This window comes from Bufo gargarizans, chromosome 7 (genome assembly GCF_014858855.1).
Source record: "Bufo gargarizans isolate SCDJY-AF-19 chromosome 7, ASM1485885v1, whole genome shotgun sequence".
In the NCBI taxonomy this organism is placed as follows: domain Eukaryota; kingdom Metazoa; phylum Chordata; class Amphibia; order Anura; family Bufonidae; genus Bufo; species Bufo gargarizans.
Window position 1 is genome coordinate 65,010,341 of NC_058086.1, and position 26,230 is coordinate 65,036,570.

At 45.5% G+C, this 26,230-nt stretch overlaps 1 protein-coding gene across 1 annotated transcript in view; it reads right to left on the reverse strand.

Moving 5' to 3' along the window:
* XPR1 (xenotropic and polytropic retrovirus receptor 1) overlaps positions 1-26,230 on the reverse strand; it is a 124,391-nt gene that overhangs the window by 87,172 nt on the left and 10,989 nt on the right. Inside the window, 1 exon segment of the mRNA XM_044301048.1 lies at positions 13,197-13,248. Within this exon segment, the coding sequence (XP_044156983.1) occupies positions 13,197-13,248 (52 nt within the window).

Consider the following 26,230-nt stretch of genomic DNA (forward strand, 5'->3'; position numbering starts at 1 on the left):
CTCCCCAGAGAGCAAAGCCCTGGGCATGCTGACATTCAACATGTCTGACCCGTCTTTGCCCCATAACCATTAGTGGGTTGGTGCATACAGCTGAGATTCATCTAATGTGTACAGTCACCTTTAAAGGGGTTCTCCCGTATCTAAAATATCCCCCCAATGTCGGGGCCCCTTGTATGGATTATACCCACCTGTTCCCCGGCACACGCGTCACACCAGATCCCTGCATGGAAGCCGCTGCACCTCCCCGTTGCTCGGATCAAAACATGGGGTACAGCCAATAGCAGGCCGCGACAGTGACCAGCCTCATCACTGTCTGCAACGGGGGCTCATCCCATGCCTAATCTAGTCGGCAATTGCGGACAAGAATAGGACATGTTCTATTTTTTTTTGGGGGGGGGGGGGGGGGGTTTGCTGGGGAATTGCGGACCTGGAAGTGCGGATCCACATTTCTGGATCCGGACAGCACATCGTGTGGCCCCGTAGAAATTAATGGGTCCGCAATTCGGTTCCGCAAGATGCTACCTGCACATATTTCAAATTACGTGTGGTTTTGGCCCCATGCACACGCAGCTTGCAGCGTTTTGGTGTCCGTCTGATGATGCGGAGCCAACGGATGCGTCCTGACTTACAATGTAAGTCAATAGGGACAGATATGCTTTCACTGACTCAATATGGTGCAATTGAAAACGGATCCGTCCCCCATTGACTTTCAATGTAAGTCAGGACTCAGGACGGATCCATTTTGATTTTGAAAGAATAATGCAAACTGATCCATTCTGAATGGATACAAGCGTTTGCATTATCGGTGCAGATCTGTCTGTGTAGATACAAGACGGATACGCGCCAAACGCAAGTGTGAAAGTAGCCTAACGTATGACAAGGCTAGTCATAAAATAGATGCACTGCTGACAGCCTGTGCCCCTGGAGAAAAAAAAAACACAACTCCAGTACCTGAGTTTTCAGTCCGCTTTTACACCAGTTTCCAGGTGTAAAAGATAGTAAATGTGTCGTGGGCAATGGCCTGGTTCCTAACGCCACCAGTGACTTCCTCGCCACTCCCAAGTGACGAGCAGGGCGCAAAAACACCGGTGTGAAAAATGATTATAACACAGGGTTTAAAAAGGTCACAAAACAGGGTCTTTTAACTAGGGGTGGGCGATATAAACTAATATATACGATATTATCGCCATAAATTCGGGCAACGATATAGATTTTAGCTATATCGCCATATGGTGGTAGGTGAGCATGGAGCGGTAGTGAATTGAAGAAGCTTTTCACTCACCGCTCCGGGGCCTCCCGACTCTGCACCGCGCTGCACACATCATCAGCGCTAATTGACGCTATGTGTGATGTCAGGTCCCTCCCAGTACATGCTGGGAAAGAGACGCGGTCCATCTCCTGCGGACTCCATCAGCCAGCCGCGCACCCTTAGCAGGGCCCCGAATCTATGGGGGGGTTATGGCAATGGCATGGGGCTGATGGCGCTGGCTAGGGGACATGGATGATGATGGCCATGTTATTTGTATATATACAGAAGAAATTAATATATCGCAATATATATTTTAGGCCATATCGCCCAGCCCTACTTTCTTTTTTTTTTTTTTACACCAAAAAGTGGCGTAGAGCAGATAGTTAATGACCCCCTTTATGTGCAAGATGGCAGGAGCTTGATGCGAAGCAGTCCTGCTCTCCCACCCACCATTATGAAGCGCTGCTTATCAGCAATCTTTTAATAAATCCGCTGAATTTCCTTATCTCCAGGATGATGTATGGCTTCACAACAGACGGGTAACATTTCAATTTTGGCAGCTAGGCAGCAATCCATACGGTTTTTAATTTAGACCACAATTCTGTCTGCAGAGTGAGGGAGCATGAAGAATACAGCTAATAGCTGGCCCCACTATACCGCTCTATAAGCGCTGCACATTACATAGCGTTCTGGACACAGCCATACAAAGACTGCATGAACAATAATGTGCTTTCCAGCACTAAAGCCCATTCACTTAAAGGGGACCTGCCACCACGACATACAGCGCAATCTGCAGGCAGCATGGTATAGAGCGGGAGGAGCGGAGAAGATTAATATATAGATTTATGGGAAAAGATTCAGTAAAAGTTTTAATTTATACATTTAAAGGGATTCGGTCACCTGGATTTTAGTGACCGAGCTTTTAACATCATCACATCAGTCTGCTCGTTTTGTATTAAAATATACTAGTATTACTACCCTAAGTGTTGTCATTTGTCTAGAAAAATCGCTTTTATTAATATGGTAATTACCTGAGTAAGGAGCCCAAAGGGCTGTCCCTCCGGCCATTGGAGCCCAGACGCGCCCCACTGCTAATTTATTCACTCCTCATTGCCGGCTGGCGCATGTGCAGTGCGTTCTGTGAGGCCGATTCCAGGTGCTGACATGTGTATCCACGTGTGTCGGGCATGCTGAAATTAAACATGCCCGGGGAAGGCGTTCCAAAACATAACAATACTTTTCCTGTAAAACTCCCGTCCTTTAGGCTACATGCACACGACCGTGCTGTTTTTTGCAGACCGCAAACCGCGGATCCACAAAAAACGGAAGCCGTCCGTGTGCCTTCCGCAATTTGAGGAACAGAACGGCCATTGATATAACTGCCTATTCTTGTCCGTTTTGCAAATAGTCCGTTTTGCGGAGTGCTGTCCGCATCTTTTGTGGCTCCATTGAAATGAAAGGGTCCGCCTCCGAGCCGTCAAAACGGCGGCTCGGATGCGGACCCAAACAACGGCCGTGTGCATGAGGCCTTAATCCTGAGAAATGCTCTTTTTTATTTGTATGCAAATTTGGTGCGCCATAGCCTGGACTGTATTCGGTGTACCTGGCTTGTCCTCGTGTCATTGCTACCGGCTGTGGGACTGTCAATCAAGAGTGAGATGTGCTGGGTAGTGTTACAGGTGGAGCGATGGTGCACCATATAGAGCTCCCAAACCCACAGTGCCCCGGGGCATTGCCATTACACCTAGAGGCTCAGCTCTCTGCGCAACTGCCCTTTGATTGACAGGGCCAGACAGAGAAATCACCACCATGCCTGGCCCTGACAAAGTGCAGAGGGTGCGGCAGTTGCAGAGAGAGCAGAGCCTCTAGGTGTAACGGAAACGCCCCTGTTGCTCCTAGAGGCTCATTTGCATATATTAAAACATAATTTTCTCAGCAATGCGGGCACATATGAACATGGGACCAACACAGATGCCTTCAGCTGCCAAGCGCACATGTAACCGGTCAGCCAGTGTCATGGGTACAAATCTGCTGACAGATGCCCTTTCAACTGGCAGGACGTCCCTAAGCTTTAAAAAAGGGTACAATAAGGTATAACCTCATACAAAATACTATAAAACAGAAACCAATCAGATGATAGAAATGTTCTTATAATTAGAACATTGAACATAGGACGACTGACTTATCATTACTTCTGCTTTGGCCAGTGATTGACACGTCCACAAAAAACACACATTTATATGCATGTGAGCTGTAGTACCCCGGAAACGGCCACGACGCGGTGGGCTGAGCCTCCATCCACTGTTTGGTTTCCAAAGTGGGTGGCTGCCAAAAACAGCTAATCATTGGGGGTGCCTGTTGTCGGGCCCCCACCAATCTGATACTGATCACCTATCCTGAGTTTAGGTCATCAAAATCTAAAAAAACTGGAGAATCCCTTTAATGAAAAACTTCAAAATTAGTGAGCCCAAAGGAATCCTTACAGAATAAATATTTACAATGAAAAACACTTTTTTGCCAGAGCTGCACTTTAAAGGACGTGTCACGCAGGAAGTTTACACTAACAGCAAAGCAGAATTTCGTCTTACGAAATCTCCACCAGCGCCAGAAAACTTTAGTGAAGAAAATGACCCGTTGTTACCAATTTGAAAGGGCTCGTCCTCCCACCAGGATAGGTCATCAATATCGGATCGGCAATGGTCCCTTGCCGATCATCTGTTTGACAAGGAGGCTACTCCTCGTCATTGCACTACACCTCAGCAGCGGCGTTCACTTGAATGGAGCGGGCACTTGTATTACACTGCACTGCCGAGACGAGGCGCAGTGTAGTGAGCAGGAAGCCGGGCTCGCATGGAGCGCCGTCTCTTCTTCAAACAGCTGATCGGCGGGGGGGTCAGACCCCGCAATAAGTCATCAATAAAAATGGCAGGACAACCCCTTTAAATCTCCAGAGCGTCAATTTATGCTGCGGGTGTCATCCTTTGCAATGCATTTTTTCTACAGAAGTTACAAAATATCTTAATTGCCAAGTTTTCAAAAAACAGTCTCCTGTATATACGGTTTCTTTGCCATCTATGTATACACAAGGCATATCACACACAAAATAGTACAAACTATATTATATCATCTGCACAAGGAATCTAAAAACTCATTAAAAAAAAATCCAGCACTATCCTGCTCCAGGACAACGTCCAGGACTGCGCTCTATTTTATGAGCTTTAAGATATATCGATTTATTGTAATGACCGACTTAGTTATAATGCACTGCTACGTTTGTAAAGCAATCACCGCTACACTGTACCATCTACCGTCACTTGATTTTGAGGCACCTACAGAGCCAGTCCTTAGGGATATTAAAGGGGTTGGCCACTTTGCAGTATTTATAGTTTACTTACTGGTTTTCTGTCCCCACTCCTGTTATTTTCAGTATTTCTTCCACAGCATTTCAGCCCTGCTGGTTTAGGATGTGGCCAGGGGCAGACTGGCCATAGACCCTACAGGGAAATTTCCCCAATGCCCAGTGGGCAGCCCTAACCCTCCTCACGGCCCCCAGGTGGGTGCATAACAATCTAATGCTCTCAGCATTAAGTACCGGTTTTACTGATGATACAGTATTTGGTTCTGCAGGGGCGCCATATTGTGCCGCAGTATGGTTCTGCAGGGGCGCCATATTGTGCCGCAGTATGGTTCTGCAGGGGCGCCATATTGTGCCGCCGTATGGTTCTGCAGGGGCGCCATATTGTGCCGCCGTATGGTTCTGCAGGGGCGCCATATTGTGCCGCCGTATGGTTCTGCAGGGGCGCCATATTGTGCCGCCGTATGGTTCTGCAGGGGCGCCATATTGTGCCGCCGTATGGTTCTGCAGGGGCGCCATATTGTGCCGCCGTATGGTTCTGCAGGGGCGCCATATTGTGCCGCCGTATGGTTCTGCAGGGGCGCCATATTGTGCCGCCGTATGGTTCTGCAGGGGCGCCATATTGTGCCGCCGTATGGTTCTGCAGGGGCGCCATATTGTGCCGCCGTATGGTTCTGCAGGGGCGCCATATTGTGCCGCCGTATGGTTCTGCAGGGGCGCCATATTGTGCCGCCGTATGGTTCTGCAGGGGCGCCATATTGTGCCGCCGTATGGTTCTGCAGGGGCGCCATATTGTGCCGCCGTATGGTTCTGCAGGGGCGCCATATTGTGCCGCCGTATGGTTCTGCAGGGGCGCCATATTGTGCCGCCGTATGGTTCTGCAGGGGCGCCATATTGTGCCGCCGTATGGTTCTGCAGGGGCGCCATATTGTGCCGCCGTATGGTTCTGCAGGGGCGCCATATTGTGCCGCCGTATGGTTCTGCAGGGGCGCCATATTGTGCCGCCGTATGGTTCTGCAGGGGCGCCATATTGTGCCGCCGTATGGTTCTGCAGGGGCGCCATATTGTGCCGCCGTATGGTTCTGCAGGGGCGCCATATTGTGCCGCAGTATGGTTCTGCAGGGGCGCCATATTGTGCCGCCGTATGGTTCTGCAGGGGCGCCATATTGTGCCGCAGTATGGTTCTGCAGGGGCGCCATATTGTGCCGCAGTATGGTTCTGCAGGGGCGCCATATTGTGCCTACCAACTTGTGTTGTCCCGCCTTCTGTCAATTTGAACCCATCTTTATAATGGGGCCAGTTTTTTGGGGTTTTTTTCCCAGGGCCACCCCTGGACAGGGCTTTAGCTCATGTCAACAGCGTCGTTTCGGCAGCACTGGTCCTTCTACATGACACCATAGAAAATGGCTCCATTCGCAAACTTCGTCCCGCCGGTTGTGCGCGTTCCCTTTTGTTTTCTACTGCGCAGACTCTGCCTCTAGTTTTCAGCGTCTGCACAGCAGAAACTAGTCACGCCTCCGGTGACTACACAGCTCCCTTGAGAGTCGAGCGTCCGCACCCTCATTGTCTGCTCAACAGCCCAGCTTTTTTAAAGAAGTTGAAAACTCACTCCAGTAGACAGGCATTAAACTGGTGTAGCATTCCACAAGTATTAGGTTTACAGATGCGCCAAAGTTAGCAAAATATTTTATAAATTTAGCGCACACAATACACCAATGTAAAACTGATCAGATATTACCCCCATGGTAAATTATCCCTATTGGCTTTATTCCTGAGCTATGATACTTCTACTTAATATGGAAATGAGGTCCTTGCTGCTATGAGGGCGTCACCATTGCTCTTGTTGCACCCAAGCCCCACTACTACCTGTGGCCAGCCCCTCCCTGGCTGCTTTGATTGACAAGGTCAAGCAGTGACAAGACAGCCAGGGAGCAGCTGTAACAGAAAGAAGCAAAGCTTAGGTGCAATAAGAGCAATGAACACTCCATCATTGCACCAAAGGCCTAATTTGCATATTTAAAAAAAGCATAACTCAGCAACAAAGCCTCGGATGAAAAACTGTGTTTTAATTAGTTGAACCACAGCTGTGTGTCTATATGGACAGCTGGATAGGGGGGTCACTGGTGACAGATTCCCTTTAAAGCCATTATTGCATACAGCAGAGCGCTGTCTCTGTCTCCACACTGCAAAGGATAGGACATGTTCTATCTTTAGCTGTATATAACGGATCACGGACCCATTCAAGTCAACGCGGTCCGCAGCAAGGGCATGGGCGGCCTACGGTCGTGTGAATAGGCCCTGCCTTTGTGAGCCCCAAGAGAGACGACGATGTCCAATCTTCTTACAGCATTCTGAAATATATCGGCACTGAATAAGACGGTACAATAAATGGATTATCTATTTGGGGGGTACTGTCCCTCCTTACGAGTGAGGAGGCTTATAGGCCACACATGCTCCTCCGGAATTCTGGAAAGCCTTGAGACATGACTCTGATATTAAAGGGATTCTGTCACCTCCCCTAAGGCAAAAAACGATTTAAAACCAGCCATGCAGCACAGCTTACCTGGATTAGGCTGTGCTGTTCAATCTTGAAATCCGTCCAGCAGTTAGTTCAAAAAACGAGTTTGATCAATGAGGAAATGCGTCCTGAAGGTGCCCAGAGGGGCGTTTTGTTCTTCTGAGAGAGCCCAGTCCCGCCCCTTTTTCAGTGCCCAGCCCGCCTTCCTTTTACTTCCTAACCGCCGCCCCCAGCCTGCCACAGCCTCTCCTGCCTCTCCTCCCCCTCCCTCTTGCCGAACGAAGTCTCGCACAGGCGCAGTACCCACTGAGGGCTGCGCCTGTGCGATCATCAGGAGACTGAGGGCGGCAGCTTCATCTTCGTCACTGGGCATGCGCCGAGCCCAGTGACGTCCGATGCTCGCTCTTCCCTGCTGACTGAGGGAAGAGCGAGCATCGGACGTCACTGGGCTCGGCGCATGCCCAGTGACGAAGATGAAGCTGCCGCCCTCAGTCTCCTGATGATCGCACAGGCGCAGCCCTCAGTGGGTACTGCGCCTGTGCGAGACTTCGTTCGGCAAGAGGGAGGGGGAGGACAGGCTGTGGCAGGCTGGGGGCGGCGGTTAGGAAGTAAAAGGAAGGCGGGCTGGGCACTGAAAAAGGGGCGGGACTGGGCTCTCTCAGAAGAAAAAAACGCCCCTCTGGGCACCTTCAGGACGCATTTCCTCATTGATCAAACTCGTTTTTTGAACTAACTGCTGGACGGATTTCAAGATTGAACAGCACAGCCTAATCCAGGTAAGCTGTGCTGCATGGCTGGTTTTAAATCGTTTTTTGCCTTAGGGGAGGTGACAGAATCCCTTTAAATAAGCCAGCATCTGATCTGCAGACAGCTGTTTCAGAGTCATCACCCTCAAAACTGCTGTCTGCAGATGAGGTGCTGGCTTAGCTATTATCCAAGTCATGTCTCAAGGCCTATTTAAAGGGTCAAACATTGCTTTAGAGGATATCTACCTTACATCTGGAGGAATCAGAGCTTATTAAGAGCTCATTTTCATCTCTTCTTTCCAGATTATCTATGGAATTTTCCCTAGAGTGCTTATAGAGAAGCCATTGGAACGCCAAGTCCAAATGGCGAGAGGGTCCTATGACAATGAAGGCATTCTCTGTCCAGACTTATCATACATGGTGCTGCTGCTGCTGCATAAATATTGGAATGTAATATGGGGAAAAAAACGCACACAAAAATGACATATCTGCCAGCCTTGTGTTCATCTGCGCTGTGAGGCAGGTTTATACATTCTTGAACCACACTTGGTGGGTTTCTTTAAGGCACTTGCACAGCACTTGGCAATGCATTAATAACGGATGATAGGACACGAGAGTATTTCAGATTCACATCAAATTCAATGTGTGCGGTTTCTTTAATGACGTCTAAGAGCAGCAGTGAGTCCTCGGGGTTCCCGCTTTCCATGATAAAGAAGACCACCGCTTTCTTAACACAATAAAGTTTATACAGCCTCGGCGATATCGGATTTTTAATTCTCTGCAGATCGGAGGCTTTATTGTTTAAAACAATCAATTTAACCTCTTTCCTTGGAATAAAAAAATAAATAAAAAGGGTCTGCAGGCCGATCCTAACCGAATTATGGCTCACAGTTTAATATATCAACACATTTGCTGGAGCAAGCAGACCCCCATCTGCCTTGATTTTGACTGTTAAAGGGTTTTGTCCGGTATTTTTGGCTGCAATGTTTAGCGGTTATATTTGGAGGGGCAAATTTTCCGCGTTTATAGGATAAACAAAGGCGACATTAATATGTTTTTAGCGGTCCACTTCTTCAGGCTGTCAACATCTCTCATCTGTAAAGATTGATGTTCCTTCAGCGATGTCCAGAACACCTTGGGAGTGGGCTGAGGTGGAGGGGGGGGGCGACAAAAAATAAATAAATAAATGCAGAAAATCGCCAGTGGACCCCGGGCAGTGAGGCAGATAATCACGATGAATAATTTACAGGCACGCTTTCATCCTGGACGCCCTGAATCCTAAGGAGTCTGGGGAGAAAGCAGCACATCTGCTAAATGAGCAGAAGAATTGAGGAGGAGGAGGGGGAAGCACCGTCCTGCTGGGGGCCCCTACAGAGCAGCACAGGTAGAAGAGGGGATGAGGATATTTCTTGTCTAACCAAATAAAACTAAAAATAAATAAATAATATGCTAAATTTTTGCAGAAAGTAAATAAAGAAATGCTTTAGCAATAGGAACCCGTAACCTAGACCCAGATTGTCCTTCACCGGGGCTGGTGAACATAAAAAATCCCCTGGTGCAACAGATGAGAAAGAAAATCCCATTATACACAACGTGGCGGCATCTTTCCTTGGATACTGTTGATTTTCTTCCAGAAATGCATTCGCTTTGCACCGGGGGATGTTTGAGAATGGTTCCCAAATGGTTTAAACTGGGTAACACAGCAGACGAGTTCCCTGCCTGTTTAAGAGTCCACTCACACGTCCGCAATTTCGTTCCGCATTTTGCGGAACGGAATTGCGGACCCATTCATTTCTGTGGGGCAGCACGATGTGCTGCCTGGATCCGGAATTGCGGATCCGCACTTCCGGGTCCGCAATTCCGATCCCGAAAAAAATAGAACATGTCCTATTCTTGTCCGCAATTGCGGACAAGAAAAGGCATTTTCTATGAAAATGCAGACGATGTGCGGTCCGCAAAATTCGGAACGCACATCGCCGATGTCCGTGGATCCGCAAAACATACACGGACGTGTGAATGAACCCTAAAGGGGCGACGGCTCAGTAGGAGAGGAGTTTGGAGGACGCCTATAGCGAAAGGTTGCCGAAGCTGGTAGCAGAAAAAGGTTCATAATAGCAAAGGATTTGGGAATGAGAAAACGAGGCTAAAATGCCACAAAGACAGGAGTCGAGAGAGCGGCAGAGCGGTGTAATTGGCATCCTGGAGCTATGGTACCAGCTCCACCCAGCGCTACACACACGAGCCCCGTCCTCCAGCATTTGAAGTCGGTGTTGTTAGAGTGGGGACAGCTTGTGCTCACGGCGAGATATTTCTCACATGCCTAGGAACCTGCCACTATTACAGCGCAGCTGTGATCTGCCGTCTGCCGGCCCAGCGCTGACACCCGCCAGGAGAGGAGACAGCCAAACGGGTGTGCGGCAGCCAGGAGAAGGGAAGGTGCGAGTGATAGGAGAACAGCTCAGAAGCAATACCGGGAAGACACAGTCTCCGCTTGTATGCACTGTGAAATACAGGTTATATATAATTTACAATCCACACATTAGATCAATATTGTATCATGAGGAAACTCATTTTAAGATAAGAAGAGAAAAAAAAAAAAAAAAGAAAGAAAGAAAGAAAGAAAGAAAAGGAGATGTTCCTATATCACAATGTGAACAATGCTATGGACGGATGTGCAGGCAGCAGATTACATTGCCGTCCCTGGAGCAACAGCCCTGCTATATACTGAGCATAGCACACAGGACATATACACATCATACATCTTGTAAGTGCTTGGAATGGAGGTGTGTATATCAGTACATTTGAAAATTCCTAAATTATGTATAATTGCTCTGAAAGGCAAACAGAGGCATTCTTGCTTCCTTGGAAATATCCATTTATCTGTTTCTACTTCAAGAGAGAGGTTTAAAGGGAACCCGTCACCACCAAATGCAATGCAATCTGCAGGCAGCATGTGATAGAGCAGAAGGAGCTGAGCAGACCGATATAGGATTTTATTGGAAAATTCTATAAAACTTTGAATTTAGACATTTAAACCTCTGCTCTTTTTTATGCATCGCAGCTATGGAGCCACTCAGTGACTGACAGTCTTCCCTCGTCTTGCAGAGGTTGCTGTCAATCACTAGGTGGCACCACCCAAGTGACAACTATGACCTGCTGTGTGAAGATTGCATTGTATTTGGTGGTGACACAATTGAAGTCTGATTGAAGTCAGGGTGACATCACACACAGCCTTTTGATGCAGGTTTTTTTTTTGTTTGTTTGTTTTTTAGCCAAACCCATAAGATGGGGGAAGAGAAATATAAAGGAAGGACTCCGGGCTCAGGCACACAAACGTTGGTGATTTTGCAGTCCACAAATTGCGGATCAGCAAAACATTGATACCAACCGTATTTGCATTTTAAGGAACGGAAGCTCCTGCCCTCTGTAGAGCCGTCCTATCCTTGTCGTAAAATGGACTAGAATACCATATGTTTTGGGGGGGGGTTTTGCGCGGTCACGGAACGGACATACGATGCAGAGAGCAAGCACATGGGTGTGCTGTCCGCATCTTTTGCGGCAACCCCACAAAAGTGAACGGGTCTGCATCAGATTCGCAAAAGAATTCTGATCGGATGCGGACAAAAATCATGGTTGTGTGCATGAGCCCTTAGGGTAGCGACATAACGTTTTCAATGATTAGGGCTTCTAGCGTTGGAACGCCCACTGATCATGAGAACAAGGAGAGAGAGAGGGGCTCACATAGTGAGACCAAATAGAGACGGGCCCATAAACTATTGAGTCCATCCCGCTTCTGTCTCCTGCAGTGAGGAGTTTGCTATAACATACCAAAAGTCTTCCCATAGTACAGCGCCACTTTAAGGGTCCATACAGACGTCTGCAAAAGGGGTCCGCATCCATTCCGCAATTTTGCGGAACAGGTGCGGATCCATTCATTTTCGATAGGGCTGGAATGTGCTATCCGCTTTTGCGGATCTGCAAAAAAAAAAAATAAAAAAAATAGAACACGTCCTATTCTTGTCCGCAATTGCAGACAAGAAAAGGCATGCTCTATGAGAGTGTCGGTGATGTGCAGACTACAAAATGCAGAACACACATTGCCGATGCCAGTGTTTTGCGGATCCGCAAAACACATACCGACGTGTGAATGGACCCTAAGTAGAGATCGTGACATAACAACAGGAAATGACCCTTCCGCGGCACTCCCACCAGCAGCCGTTTACCAGTCGTGCCGTGCCTCGCTCTCCACCCTCACATACAAAGTGAAGCAGCAGTGGAAAGCACAGACACGCAGTAAATGATGTGCGCTCTCAGTATCCAGGTTCGGATCCGTCAATATATGGCAGAGGTGATAGAAATCCCTTTAGACACGGTATTTTAATTTATGGTGAAGGGTCCGGCTTTATAACACAAGAGGGGACATTATCAATGGGTTTACACCACTGTCGTGGCATTAAAAAGTCACAAACTATAACACACCATATTTACATCATAATTTGTGACTTTCAGCTTCTCGTCACATAAAAAAGGGGCGGGGCTTCACAGGAGGGCAGGGCCTGTCACGGCAGACCAGATTTACCGAACCTTGTGCCAGAAACTGTATTAAAGGATTGTCTCACTTCAACAAGTCGCCTTTATCATGCAGATAAAGATAATACAAGGCACTTACTAATGTATTGTGATTGTCCATATTAGCTCCTTTGCTGGCTGGATTTATTTTTCTATAGGGTGCACTTTTTTCTATAGGGTGCACGCATGGCCACTGCTGCTGGATTGCAGGGTGGTTGTACCCATGGAAACGGGCAGTGTATAATGTGATGGAAAAATTAATCCAGACAGCAAAGGAGGCAATATGGTCAATCACAATACATTAATAAGTGCCTTGCATAAACTTTCTCAACATGATAAATACAATTTGCTGAAGTGACAAAACTATAAAGTTATAACTCAAGTCTACATTTGAGAGTCTGGTGCACAGAACACCAAAGCCCAATTTATTTAGAGGAACCTGCTTGTTAATAAATGAGGGGCATCTTACTCCAGCGCACAAGGGATCAATGTATGGGAACGCCAGTCTTGATAAATGTCCCCCATAATTTATGGTTTTATAGACACAAGACAAAGTTTGTGTTTGTAGTGTTCCGGCCATATAACGTTACCTCCTATCCTTGTGATCGCTGGGGGTTCCAGTGGTAGGACCCCCACCAATCTAATAAGTCCTTTCCTATCCTGGTGATAGGGGATAACTTTATATAACCGGAATACTTCTTTAATAAACTAAGATTTATTGCTTTGCAATCCATAAACCCAAGATGAATTGTGTCTTACCTTCTACAGATGGGGCCTGGTCTTGGGCTGCATATAACATCTCCTTGAAAGCCTATATAAAAAAACCAAAAAAAATGTACAAAGTGAGTCACTGAAATGGTACAAGATTGTTGGGGGATTCATAAAGCTACACAAGCTACACTAGAGTGTGTACATCAAGCATGAAACACAAGGGCCATTAAAGAGGTTTTCTGGGACTTTCATATTGATGGCTTATCCTTAGGACGGGCGATCAATACCAGATCGGTGACAGTCTGAGACTCCGCATCCCCACTGATCACCCCCCAATGAGTTGACTGAAGGAGGCTCCAGCGCTATTCCTATGCTGTGGCTGTGGCTGTGTCTGGTATTACAGATCAGTCCCAGTCAATAAAATATAACCTGAACTGCAGTACCAGGCACAACCACTACAAGCCGTACGGCGCTGTGTCTGGTAAATGTAGCATTCCCTATACTGGGCCACGGCTTATACAGGTCTCTTAGGATACATACTTGCTTCCTTCTTGAGTTTGGTTTTTACCCCGTTTAGAAAAATACAGTCCTGATCAAAAGTTTAAGACTACTTGAAAAATGGCAAAAAAATCACATTTTACATTGTTGGATCTTAACAAGGTTCCAAGTAGAGCTTCAACAAGCAACAAGAAAAAATGAGAGGGAGACAAAACATTTTTTGAGCATTCAATTAATTGAAAATAACGATTAAACTGAAACAGGCTGTTTTTCAGCTGATCAAAAGTTTAGGACCACATGCCTTTAAAAGGCCAAATCTGTGCAAAGATGTGGATTTATTGTCATTTTCTGTCAGGTAGCCACACGTAGTGATGGCAAAGGCAAAAAAACTCTCCCTTTTTGAACGTGGTCGGGTTGTTGAGCTGCATAAGCAGGGTCTCTCACAGCGCGCCACCGCTGCTGAGGTGGGACACAGTAAGACATTTGGAATTTCTTAAATGATCCTGAGGGTTATGGAACAAAAAAGTCAAGTGGAAGACCCAAAAAAATGTCATCAGCACTGAGCCGGAGGATCCAATTGGCTGTCCGTCAAGACACTGGACGATCCTCGACCCAAATTAAGGCCCTTACTGGTGCTGACTGCAGCCCCATAACCATCAGACAGCATCTGAGACTGAAGGGCTTCAAAAACAAAAAACGTCTTCAACGACCTCGTCTCCTTGAGCGCCACAGAACTGCTCGTTTGGACTTTGTAAGAGAGCACCAAACATGGGACATTCAAAAAGGTGGAAGAAAGTTTTATTCTCTGATGAGAAAAAAAATGTAACCTTGATGGTCCTGATGGTTTCCAACGTTACTGGCATGAGAAGCAGATCCCACCTGAGATGTTTCCTACGCGCCACAGTGGAGGGGGCGCCATAATGGTCTGGGGTGCTTTGTCATTCAGTGGAACAATGGAGCTTCAGGAAGTGCAGGGGCGTCAAACGGCCGCTGGCTATGTCCAGATGTTGCAGAGAGCAATCCTCATGAATGAGGGCCCTCATCTGTGTGGTAACGACTGGGTTTTTCAACAGGACAACGCTACAGTACACAATGCCGCAGGACAAGGGACTTCTTCCAGGAGAATAACATCACTCTTTTGGCCCATCCTGCGTGTTCCCCTGATCTAAATCCAATTGAGAACCTTTGGGGATGGATGGCAAGGGAAGTTTACAAAAATGGACAAGAGTTCCAGACAGTAGATGGCCTTCGTGCAGCCGTCTTCACCACTTAGAGAAATGTTCCCACTCACCTCATGGAAACGCTTCCATCAAGCATGCCGAAACAAATTTTTGAAGTGATAAACAATAATGGCGGAGCTACTCATTACTGAGTTCATGTTTGGAAGTTGGATTTCTGTTATTTTGGGGGGGGGGGGGGGGGGGGGGGTTATTTTATTTTTATTTATTTTTTGGAGGTGTGGTCCTAAACTTTTCATCAGCTGAAAAACAGCCTGTTTCAGTTTATTTGTTGTTTTCATTAAATTGAATTCTCAAAAAATGTTTTGTCTCGCTCCCATTTCTTCTTGTTGCATGTTGAGGCTCTACTTGGAACCTTGTTAAGATCCAGCCATGCTAAATATGATTTTTTGCCATTTTTCAATTAGTATTAAACTTTTTATCAGGACTGTATATAGGCCTCATTTGGTGTCCGTCAGCCGGGATTCATCAATGTTCGACACCTAGGAAAGTGCAGCATGATGCCGATGGTCCACCATGACTGGTACAGTCACCCATAGCAAAAGACACCTGACCATCTCCCCTCGAAATAACTCCCTGGTCACGGAAGGGGGTGAAGGGGTAAGAAACGAATGGAGCAACAAAATGCGAATAATACAGACTGGTCGGGGGCGAGAGAATTGTTCCCGTTTCACCAGTCCATAGAACACAATAAGAGAATTGATTTATTTATTGTGCTCAAACTCACCAAAAGTCAATCCAAAACTTGGGTGACCAACAGGGGCGCTGCCATTATACCGAGATGCGTCTGTAAATGCCGCAGTGACAGGACCGGGCAGTGAAAACGTCATAACTGTCAAAGTGCAGAGGGTGGGGCAATTACAGAGAGAGCAGAGCCTCTAGGTGTAACAGTAACTGCCTGCCGGATCCAGAAATCCGTATGCAAACAGATAGCGTTTGTAGACAGATCCGTCTCACAAATACATTGCAATACCTGATCCGTCTCTCTGGTGTCATCCGGAAAAACGGATATGGTGTTCATTTATTTTCACATTTTTAAAGGTCTGCGCGTGCGCAGACTGGAAAATTGGATCCGTTTTTCTCAGCAATGCGGGCACATATGAACACGGGACCAACACAGATGCCTTCAGCTGCCAAGCGCACATGTAACAGGTCAGCCAGTGTCATAGGGACAAAACTGCTGACAGATGCCCTTTAAGCCATACAACGTAGCCTCGTGGGAGTCCTATTTAGCTGGTGCTCATCATCACAAACATCAGCAGAGACGAGGATTGCTGGCGTGTGGCTCACAACAGCTGAGTATGAATCCAAAGGGGAAAAGAAGGATCCCAAGATATCAAAGGTCATCGTGCTGTAAATAAATGGAAGCACATATTTTTCCTGCATGTCTGGGGACCAGAGATCCTTGTGTCTTACGTAATTATAGAACGCAGCAGGTAGACATTCAGACAAAGGACTGTCACAATAGGTGACAAATGTGAGGACTCCTATATGGCCAGAACCAGAACTGAACATTGGCCCCTATAATCCAAAAATCTACATCCAATACTGGTCACCTTCTACCAAGTTTCTAAAAATTCGATTTTAGGGCACTTTCACACTAGCGTTAAAGTTTTCCGGTATATCCCCATGCATTCTGAATGGAGAGCAATCCGTTCAGGATGCATCAGGATGTCTTCAGTTCAGTCTTTTTGCCCTTTTCATGACGGAGGTAAGGCCTCATGCACACGACCGTATTTTGTTTCCGTGTCTGATCCGTTTTTTTTGTGGACAGGATGCGGACAGCACACTGTGTGCTGTCCGCATCAGTATGACCGTTCCGTTGCTGCGCAAAAAAACCTGTGCATGCCCTATTTTTTTCTAGTTTGCGGACAAGGATAGGCATTATTACAATGGATCCGCAAAACACATACGGTCGTGTGCATGTAGCCTAATACCGCAGCATTCTACATTTTTTCCATTTTCAAGTGTTCCAGAAAAACTGGTCCAGTTTTCCAGTCTGCGCATGCGCAGACCTTTAAAAATTTGAAAATAAATAAATACCATATCCGTTTTTCCGGATGACACCAGAGAGACGGATCAGGTATTGCAACGCATTTGTGAGACAGATCCGTCTACAAACGCTATCTGTTTGCATACGGATTTCCGTTCCAACAACGTAAAAGTACTCGGAGTTATTAGAGTAATAATTTTTTCTCCTCTCTGTTTTCCAAGTGTAAACCAATGACACAGCTTTCTCAGACTACTGGAAGGCAAATCTGCCGTCTTATAGAGGCGCTGTCGCCTCTCCTAACAGGTCAGCCTTCGTAACTACTTGCATTCCCCATGTAAAACCAATTCTGGAGCCTCTATTCTTAGGACTCTGTTGTGCGATTCCTGTATTATTCCTGCTAGAAGTTTACAAATAAATTGCCAGTAGGCTGCAGTAAAGGAATAGCTGGGTGTTACCAGTAGTGGGTGTGTCTGGCTCTGTCCAATCAGTGCTGCTAGTGTCAGACTGGGCAGGGACACACCCCCAACTAGTAACACCCATCTGTACCTTTACTGCAAGCTGCTGACAATTCATTCATAACTTCTAGTAGAAATAAAGGAATAGCATAACAGAGTCATGAGAACAGATGCCCCAGGATTGGTATTACATGGGGGATGCAAGTAGTTACTAAAACAGATAAGTCAAGGGAGGCGACAGGTTGTCGGTTTTAGGAAGATGGGAATTATCACTAAATAGAGGTGTCCTTTCTAACTTTTTTTTTCTGGATTTCAGATATCTATGGACAGTGTTACAATTTCCAACAGAGTAACGAAAGCTGTTATTTTCCCCCAAAGTTGATCATATCAGACCAATCATCTCAGTCCATGAAACACGCTGTGTGTGTGAGCGATGTTTTCCGCACTGAAGGCCGCTACTGTCACGCCAACTCATACCATTATAATGATTTACAATGCTGTGTGTCCCTGCCCGACCTCTGCTCTATCGAATTGTACCGACAGCATTATAGGAGTACAATTCAGTACTGCTGAGGTCGGCCAGGAACACAAAGCATTATAATGCTGTGAGTTCAAGTCACAAGGGCAGTGTTCAGTATGGGAAATACTGCTGTCACAAGAAGGCTATTCACAGACTGAATACAGTCAAGAAGGAGGACAAATCTTTAAGGCTAGCTTCACATCTGCATTTTAAAAGCCATCAGGCTGTTCCATCATATAGGATCTGACAGGGATCCGGTCTGCATAAGGGCCAGCTTACAGCCAGACAAACTGGTGCATGCACTGGTTTCACAGTTTTATTCCTAGTAACACCCCGCAATCATGCCAGAAACAGGCCAAATCCCATTATAGTCAATGGGGTCCGGCAGCAATCAGCAGTATCCAGCTATGGAGATGCGAAAAGTGAAGCAATCTGAAATCTGGGAAGGCTGGGGGAAACATTTCTATTAAGTTCAAACATTTGGTTTTGGCGCATTTTATTTGTGGTAAAAGCGTGTAAGGAACTCGGGACATACAAACATTTTTTTGGCTGCTGGCTAATTCTTTTAATTAGGTGGTGTTTTGGGGGTTTCTGGCATTATTTTAAAGCATGCTGAAGCTTTTGGGGTTCTGACATCTATATAGTGGGGGGGGGGAATAAAAAAATCAGACAAAAAACCTGGTTCACAGTTATTTAGAAAAAAATAAAATAAAAACTATTCCGTATGGAAAAACACAAGCAGTTTCTATGGCTTTTTTCAGTGGTAAAAATGTCCACAGGTAAGGAGGTGTTATCATCATCATCATCATCATCATCAAGAGATCTCACATAGGAGGAGATCGCAAAGACGTTACTGGTGACTTTAAGTATTGGACACTTTGGTATTTCAGAATCCAGGAAAATCCTCTTCCAGTGAGCGCAGATGTAAAGGAGTCTGGGAAAAATCCTTGCACTGATCCACACGGCTGACTGAGCCCGAGAATAACTGTACGCAGGTCCAACACAACTAATTATTATTGGACTCCAATAGTGACGACCTCACCACTGGTACTGTCACACTTGCGGCAGAGGATTCCGGCAATCCTGACGCAAACGGATAGCATTTGTCAGACGGATCCGGCATGTGTTCAGGATTTTTGGCCAGAGAGAAAACTGCAGCATGCAACCTAAGAGGGACTGAACTGATGCATCGTGAATGGATTTCCCTCCATTCAGAATGCATTAGGATAAAACTGATCAGTTTTTTTCCGGTATTAAACTCCTGTGAACTCAATACCAGAAAAGAAAAACGCTAGTGTGAAAGTACCCTTACAGATGAATAAATCAGTGTGGATGGCCGCCCGGGGGTCACTAGGACCACATCCCAGAACGTCCTCCTCTGTGATGCTCATAAATGGGACACTCCACGTAACGTATAAACATGAATACATTACTGATGGCTGTACCAAAGTCTGAAATTTTTGAATGACCATCTATGAATATTCCAGCACAGTCCGTTGGATTTAGGGCTCATGCACACAACCATTGCCTGCTTTGTGGTCCGTAAATTTCGGATCCACAAAAAAACGGATGCCAGCCATGTGCACTACTTATTTTGCGGAATGGAACGTCTGGCCCATAATAGAACAGCCGTATCCTTGTCCATAATGCGGACAAGAATAGGACATGCTCTATTTTTTGGGGGGCTGCCACGGGTGGACATACGGATGCGGACAGCACACAGTGCGCTGCCTGCATCTTTTGCAGCTACCTTGAAGAGAGTCTGCTTCTGAACTGTAAAAAATACAGATCGGATGCAGACAAAAAAATACGCTTGTGTGCGTGAGCCCTTATCCTCATACAAGGCCAGCAAAACACTCGTGCTGCTACAGCAACTGTACAAATTAACCTGTCATTTCCTGTCCGCTTACATGCCAGCGCCAAGAGGACGGGAGCAGAGCAAGAACAAGAAGTCATTAAAAGGACTAGAAAGTGAAGCCGATCAGCGGCAAAGCAGAGATCCTGAACAGGAGAGGAAACGATCTCTTCACTAAATGGACAAACATATAAAGTCCATTTTTTTATTTTCTTAATATGTAGTTATGTATATACACACACACACACACACACACACGTATAATGAAAAAAAAAGAGCAGTGCTGCTCTATTTTCTCATTATATATACACACAAATTCTAATAAAAATGTACTATATACAGTGTATGTATCTGATATATATATATATGATACATACACTGTATATAGTAAATTAGAATTTGTATATATATATATATATATATATATATATATATATATATACACACTGTATACACATCTCTATATAATTTTCTTTTACATATATATACACAGGTCCTTCTAAAAAAATTAGCATATTGTGATAAAGTTCATTATTTTCTGTAATGTACTGATAAACATTAGACTTTCATATATTTTAGATTCATTACACACCAACTGAAGTAGTTCAAGCCTTTTATTGTTTTAATATTGATGATTTTGGCATACAGCTCATGAAAACCCAAAATTCCTATCTCAAAAAATTAGCATATCATGAAAAGGTTCTCTAAACGAGCTATTAACCTAATCATCTGAATCAACTAATTAACTCTAAACACCTGCAAAAGATTCCTGAGGCTTTTAAAAACTCCCAGCCTGGTTCATTACTCAAAACCGCAATCATGGGTAAGACTGCGGACCTGACTGCTGTCCAGAAGGCCATCATTGACACCCTCAAACAAGAGGGTAAGACACAGAAAGAAATTTCTGAACGAATAGGCTGTTCCCAGAGTGCTGTATCAAGGCACCTCAGTGGGAAGTCTGTGGGAAGGAAAAAGTGTGGCAGAAAACGCTGCACAACGAGAAGAGGTGAGCGGACCCTGAGGAAAGATTGTGGAGAAGGACCGATTCCAGACCTTGGGGGACCTGCGGAAGCAGTGGACTGAGTCTGGAGTAGAAACATCCACAGGCGTGTGCAGGAAATGGGCTACAGGTGCCGCATTCCCCAGGTCAAGCCACTTTTGAACCAGAAACAGCGGCAGAAGCGCCTGACCTGGGCTACAGAGAAGCAGCACTGGACTGTTGCTCAGTGGTCCAAAGTACTTTTTTCGGATGAAAGCAAATTTTGCATGTCATTCGGAAATCAGGGTGCCAGAGTCTGGAGGAAGACTGGGGAGAGGGAAATGCCAAAATGCCTGAAGTCCAGTGTCAAGTACCCACAGACAGTGATGGTCTGGGGTGCCATGTCAGCTGCTGGTGTTGGTCCACTGTGTTTTATCAAGGGCAGGGTCAATGCAGCTAGCTATAAGGAGATTTTGGAGCACTTCATGCTTCCATCTGCTGAAAAGCTTTATGGAGATGAAGATTTCATTTTTCAGCACGACCTGGCACCTGCTCACAGTGCCAAAACCACTGGTAAATGGTTTACTGACCATGGTATCACTGTGCTCTATTGGCCTGCCAACTCTCCTGACCTAACCCCATAGAGAATCTGTGGGATATTGGGAAGAGAAAGTTGAGAGACGCAAAACCCAACACTCTGGATGAGCTGAAGGCCGCTATCGAAGCATCCTGGGCCTCCATAACACCGCAGCAGTGCCACAGGCTGATTGCCTCCATGCCACGCCGCATTGAAGCAGTCATTTCTGCAAAAGGATTCCGGACCAAGTATTGAGTGCAGAACTGAACATAATTATTTGAAGGTTGACTTCACACACGTATCACATCTCTATATAATTTTCTTTTACATAATATATATATATATATATATATATATATATATATTAGAAATAAGCACATAAATCGACTGTGTATAGTAAATTATTTATTTTTATTATTAGAATGTCATCTAAATGAAATATTATACACTTATAATATTTTATTTAGGGCAGCAAACACCTATGTGTGGCTCTAGCTATTTTTATAGTAATGAATTTCTGAACTATAGACAAATAATACTACTTAAGGAAAATTATATAAAAAAAAAAAAAAAAGTTTATTCCTAAAATGAATTGAACTGCAGTCCTAGAAAACCCCTCCATATTAAACAGAAAATGAGTTATATGTTTCTAAATTTTGGGAGAAAAAAAACAAAACAAAAAATAAATAAATAAATAAATAAGGCATCAGAATCTGTCGGCGCTCCTTTATCCGCACGCCAGCTTATTACACACAGCAGACAAAGGATTTCTTCTAATGCTGCTAGATGCAGACGGCACGGCGGACTGTTTACACACGCGCTGAAGCAGCAGCCGCCTTTAACCCCAAAGGCTAACAATCTAAATTTAATCTACAGAAGTGACCTGCTCAAGGCTGCAGCTCTGAACGGACAATTGAACATGCAGTTTCACAAAGGGAGAAAAAAAAAATAAGAAAACAACCGCGCGCCCCCAATGAGGTGTATACGGTCAGCAGGATATATGCACAACCCAAGGGCTTGGAATTCCTTTTCGCAGGATCCAATCACTGCAGTTCTCCCCAGATTTAGACACACAGCACACCTGAATTTACAACATTGTATTTGATGGGGGGGGGGGGGTCATTTCATTGGGTCGAATTGCTCATCTTTTAAATGTAAACTTTAAGAAAATTAAAGAGAAGTCGGTCTCCTCCATAACTGGTTTCAAGGTAAGCATACTGCCATGTAGGGCGGTGCCGCAAAGCATAACCAGACCCTTCTTGTGAAAACCTGGTCCTCTAATCCTGAGTAATGCTTCCGGCTTTTACTGTGTCAATCAAACAAGGGGGAAGCGCTAGGTGTGATTATGGAGGGGCAATAAAAAAATAAATAAAAAAAAACAACATTTGTCAGGATTACAGGCTATATGTCAAGGCATCTACTATACATGGCGGTATGCTTACCTTGAAACCAATTCTGGAGGGGATGAGCTCCCTTTAGAAAAAACCCACATGTTGGACTTATAAAAGTCAATGTTGGACATTTGATTATGACAAAATGCCAGGTTCATACACAAAAATGACAGAAAGAGAAGTCAGCAAGTGAGCGGCTGGTACAAACTGAAGATGACCCGCCACCTCTCTTTACAGGCTGATGCTTCCTATGAAATAACAATTGTGGAACATTATTTTAGAGGGAATGTAATTCTTTACTAAGGCCTCATGCCCACGGATGTATTTTCTTTCCGTTACGTTTTTTTGGCGGACCGTAGGCGGAACTATCTACTTCAACGGATCTCAAAGCTGAAACGTTGCCTGTCTGCTGTGTTGGTTGGAAATAAATCTTGCATAAAAGGAAGACGCTGGTCACGTCTCATCTGTATTCTTATGTCCATTATTGACAGTGGGAAATTGTCTTACTGCTGGTGACAGTGAGGCTTCCAAAGACTTGGGACATTGGTGCTGTCCTTGAAATATATCTTTCTGGTCCTGGAAGAGTCCCGGCCACCTGAGAATGGTCCTGATTATTCATGAATTCCTGCTCTCCTGCCCACCTGCTGATGACTGGCAGTCTTCTACCTAGTTGTCTCCCTTTCTCTCTAGGAGAGAACTCCCAATCATCAGCGATGGGCGACAGTGCAGGAGATTATGAATAAGGGCTCATGCACACGAACGTATTTTCTTTCCGCTTACGTTCAGTTTTTATTTGCGGACCGTATGCAGAACCATTAACTTCAATGGGTCCGCAAAAACAACGGAAGGTACTCAGTGTGCATTCCGTTTCCGTATTTCTGTATTTCCATTCCGCAAAAAAGTAGTGCATGTCCTATTATTGTCCGCAAATCACGGTCCGAGGCCCCATTCAAGTCAATGGGTCCGCAAAAAATACGGAACGCACACAGAACACATCCGTATTTTGTGGATCCATACTGTAGAAATGCTATGCCCAGCCCATATTAATCACCAAACATATGAGCAATAAGTTACTGCTTCCGATCAGCAAAAAAACGGATCAAATACCGAAACCATACGGATATGTTTTGTGGAATAAAGGAACGGAAGAGGACTTGAATGGGAGAGAAAAAAAAACCCCCTCAGATATGGAACAATGGATCTGTGAAAAACGGACCGCAAAACAACAACGGTCGTGTGCATGAGCCCTAACTCTGACTCTTCCCAGGTAGATTTGACTCTTTACAAGGCCTGAGCTACAATGATTATGGTTCTCGGCAACCTCTGACTTTTAGCTCATCAGTGACACATCGCTGACATCAGCATTTCTGTCACTACTTTATACTGCCCTCTGTGAGATCAGCGTAATGTTGATGACGGGTTCCCTTTATAAAAAAATTAATAAATAAATTATTTAGTTGTGAGGGCCCAAACTGGGGCGGTCCTTAAAGGGGTTTACAACGATCCCCTTGTCTAGAGAAAACCTCTACCCATAATCAGTGACCTTGATGATGCTGGATGAAGGTCACCTGACTTACCCCATTATGTTAGGCCTTCTTTACAACCAGTTTAGGCAGGGGGAGGCGATGCCACGTGAATCAAGTGGCACGTGACATACCCTGCAGATGCCACCACTATCTATTAGATCCCATACATGACCTCACATTATACAGTCAATGTGAAGACCATCCCCTTTAATTCTCCGCACTCACAGGTTTCCTGCAGGTCGTCTGTCACCCCACAAGTCCCCGCAGTCATCTTATTCCGCACGCCTACGCTTCAAGATAACATAAAACAGGAGGCTTTCCTACACAATCCCACACACCCTGCTTGTAACAGGGACAGCCAAAATCAATTAGCCAACACTGCCTACTAGATATGCTCCCCGGGAAATGAGAAACTGCGTATTAATGAATACAAATGGATGAGGATGGAAGTGACGCACAGGGTGATGTCCCCGGGCCCTTAAATGACCTACAGCATCCAATACGGATGTCGCATGTGAGCACCCAAACGGCCAGGTACCTCCTCAGCTAGTGTTCTCCATCACACGCCTTACTCATTTTAGTCATTACAAACTTCAGTCTGCAATTTTCAGCTCTCCAGATGAAACTACAAGCCCCAACAGTCCTCAGGGTATGATGGGAGTTCTGCCCCTTTCACACAAGCGAGTTTTCCACGTGGGTGCAATGCGAGACGTGAACACATAGCGCCCGCATTGAATCCTGACCCATTCATTTCAATGGGTCTGTGTACATGAGCGTATCAGAAAACGCAGCATGTTCTATATTCTGTGTATTTCAGGCAGCCCTGGCCCTATAGAAGTGAATGGGGCTTCAGTGAAAAACGCATTGCATCCGGAAGCAGGTGCGAATGCAATGCGTTTTTCACCGATAGTTGCTATGGGATGTTGTTTGAAAACCTTCTGTTTATCTCGCGTGTGAAAAATGCATCAAAACGCATTGCACCCGCGCGGAAAAAATAAAATAAAAAGGTGCGAGTTTCACTGAACGCACCCGGACCTAATCCATTACTCTTGTGTGAAAGAGACCTTAGTATCCAAGATGCTGGAAAGACACAGCACCTTCATTGTAGACAGACTGCAACTAAAGGTAGATTTAGACTGCGCGACAGAGCAAAGCAATTATTGGGAAGGGACCATTTATTCCTTCCCGATAATTGCCTGCTCGTCTGTAGAGGAAAGAGCTGTATCTACATGTGATCGCCTCCACTGCACGACTACTGCCATCCCTTGTCCTCATACAGATTCACGGATGCTTTAGGAATACATTTTTTTTTTTTTTAAGTCTCAAATCCCCTTTTTCTGACTTTTTTTTAATGCCCATACAACAATATATTGTCGCTGCTTTGTACATTTGGGTGTACCTAATTTATGACGAGACGCGCTGCTTGGCATAAATTAGGCACAAGCTATGACAGCGCAGGAAGAGAAACAAAGACCGGTGAAAAAAGCCAGTTTTAGCAAATGACCCCCATTGTTCACGACAGCAGATTGCTGATTACGCATGAAAGATCATTACAACTGTGAACAAGAGTTTTACTCGTTCATCGGGTGATTTGCGGCACCTTTACATGGGCGGATCATCAGGAACGTTAACCCCGTTAATCTGTCCGACAACTGTGTGCCGCAACCAAGACGATTTCACGTTTCCTCAATGGCCCAGTGGTTTCTTTCCATATCTGCAGATATATTGCAGCACTTGACGCCGATGCATCGAGCACAGCGCCCCGCACACACAGATAAACATCTCTAGCAAGCAGCTCACTTTATGATCGTGTCACTCGCACACAAGACCATAGATGGAGACATGAGACCTAGCAGGATGTGGACAGCCCTCCACCTCTGATCAATACACCATCCCCTGGGACCTCTGCCTTTTACAGAATATCATCACTGACTTCTCGGATCAATCGCTTCATGTATCTTCCTGCGGGCCGTTTGTCCGTCAATCACTCCTCTAATTCAATGGGATTTCTTTTGTTTGGTGCCCCACCTTCATTTGCCCTGTTAGTATT